This window comes from Trachymyrmex cornetzi, unplaced genomic scaffold (assembly GCF_001594075.2).
Source record: "Trachymyrmex cornetzi isolate Tcor2-1 unplaced genomic scaffold, Tcor1.1 scaffold502, whole genome shotgun sequence".
Lineage (NCBI taxonomy): Eukaryota > Metazoa > Arthropoda > Insecta > Hymenoptera > Formicidae > Trachymyrmex > Trachymyrmex cornetzi.
Genome location: NW_017299810.1, coordinates 36,375 through 38,376, shown reverse-complemented (window position 1 = coordinate 38,376; position 2,002 = coordinate 36,375). Strand labels below are relative to the sequence as shown.

Genomic DNA, 2,002 nt, shown 5'->3' with positions numbered 1-2,002 from the left:
GTTGTGTATTGGCTATTGTATAAATAAATGGATATTGGACCAGTGATAGAAGTACGGAAATCATGTTGCGTGGGAAATATAATTTTCTGAAGAGATTTCGAAGAATACGGAAATATTTTTTCAATTTTCATTACGCAACACAAAATATCAATCAATAATATCTATAATTAATTCAAAACTTAAAAACGTTTCAAGAAACCCTGAAAAAAATGCAATATCCGATAATATCAGATAATAATCACAATATTATATAATTGTATTAAAATATGAATGTGTATTGTGACGATGATTTCTAAGGAGAGATAATCAATCTATTTGCAATGATAAAAAAATAATTCATTCAATGACGCTCTTTTCATCATCATGGACTTTCAAAACACCATGAAGTCCAAAACGAGCGAGGGATCACTCAAGAAAAATCGTTTCCTGCAATATAAACGGTGAGCCAACATTCACCGTCACCATGATGAACGTAATGGCGGCGATGTCGACGGGCCTACCTCAAATGGAGTCCACGTCTTCATCAGTCTTCAACAACACTATTACCGCTTTTAGCACAACAGCGACCACAACAACAGCCGCAAATGTAACGTCATCAGTAGAAAATCCGACGGTGGAAAATCTTCCCGAAAATGTCAACGTGTTAGTGGTGGCGATCAAGGGTTTTATTATGGGCACCATCATCACTACGGCGGTTTTGGGCAATATGCTAGTGATTGCCAGCGTGCGGAGGCATCGTAGGTTACGAGTAGTCACTAACTGTTACGTCGTCAGTCTGGCAGCGGCCGATCTCTTGGTGGCAATGTGCGCTATGACCTTCAATGCCTCAGTGGAGCTCTCAGGAGGAAAATGGCTCTTTGGGACGATTATGTGCGACCTGTGGAATTCGCTGGACGTATACTTCAGCACCGCTAGCATCCTCCATCTTTGTTGTATCAGTGTGGATAGATATTATGCCATAGTAAGCCCGCTTGAGTACACAGTGATAATGAAGCAGAGTACTGTGGGATGTATGCTGGGTAGCGCTTGGGCCCTGCCGGCGCTGATAAGCTTTATTCCAATTTTCATGGGATGGTACACGACAAAAGAACATCTAGAATACATGGTGCAGCACCCGGAGGTACGGAGAAGTTTTTTTATTTAAATAGCTTTAAAAAGTGTTTGACGTATGAGTTATGAATATGGAAATTGTCGGTAACCTTTTAACCATGTAAGTTATCTTGATGTAAAGACGGAATATTTTAAAATTTGAAAAAATTTAAAAATTAAAAACATCTAACTTCGATGATAATAAATGACCTTTTTCAAATTTTTCGTGCAATTTTCTTAATTCACGTTTTTTTATTACATTAATTTATCAGCTATTAAAAGATTTATTTTTATTGGCTATTATATATGTCATTAAATTATATTAATAATCGAAATAATTTGCGACATTCTTTGGTGTTTCAGAGTTGCGAGTTCCGAGTGAATTTACCATACGCGCTTATCAGTTCCTGCGTATCTTTTTGGATCCCAGGTCTGGTGATGATTATCATGTACTGTAAGATCTACAAGGAGGCAATTCGACAACGAAAAGCGCTCAGCCGAACGTCCAGCAACATCGTCCTCAATAGCGTACACCATCATCGCTCATCTACGCGGCACCATCATCATCAACAGATGTTGTTGCAGGCCGCTGCCGATACCGGTGAGCTAGCCCTTCATACAGCACACTTCGCAGTGCCCACGGAGCTCCACGCCGTTAACGGTGAGTGGAACTCCGTCCATATGTGTGTATTCAATTTCTAACATATTCGTATAAATAGCAAAATCCGAGATAAAAGCTCAAGACTCTTTATGGAATTAATAAGTAACAAGTATACTTAAATATCTAATACCGTATTATATCTTAAACAAGCTTTCTTGATAATTTGAGATAAAAAAATTTATTAGAAAGGTTACTCAATAATGTTATGTCAATAATGTTGAAGAAAATATTTAAAACGTATAATTCAGAACA

The 2,002-nt window shown here is 37.8% G+C and overlaps 1 protein-coding gene across 1 annotated transcript; it reads left to right on the top strand.

Annotated features, from left to right (window-relative positions):
• Positions 1-259: 259 nt before the first annotated feature.
• On the top strand, positions 260-1,791 carry LOC108765603 (octopamine receptor beta-3R). The gene is made up of 2 exons (XM_018514392.1): positions 260-1,120; positions 1,453-1,791. The coding sequence occupies exons 1-2, from the start codon at positions 464-466 to the stop codon at positions 1,789-1,791; spliced, it is 996 nt and encodes a 331-aa protein (XP_018369894.1). The 5' UTR covers positions 260-463.
• Positions 1,792-2,002: the final 211 nt, after the last annotated feature.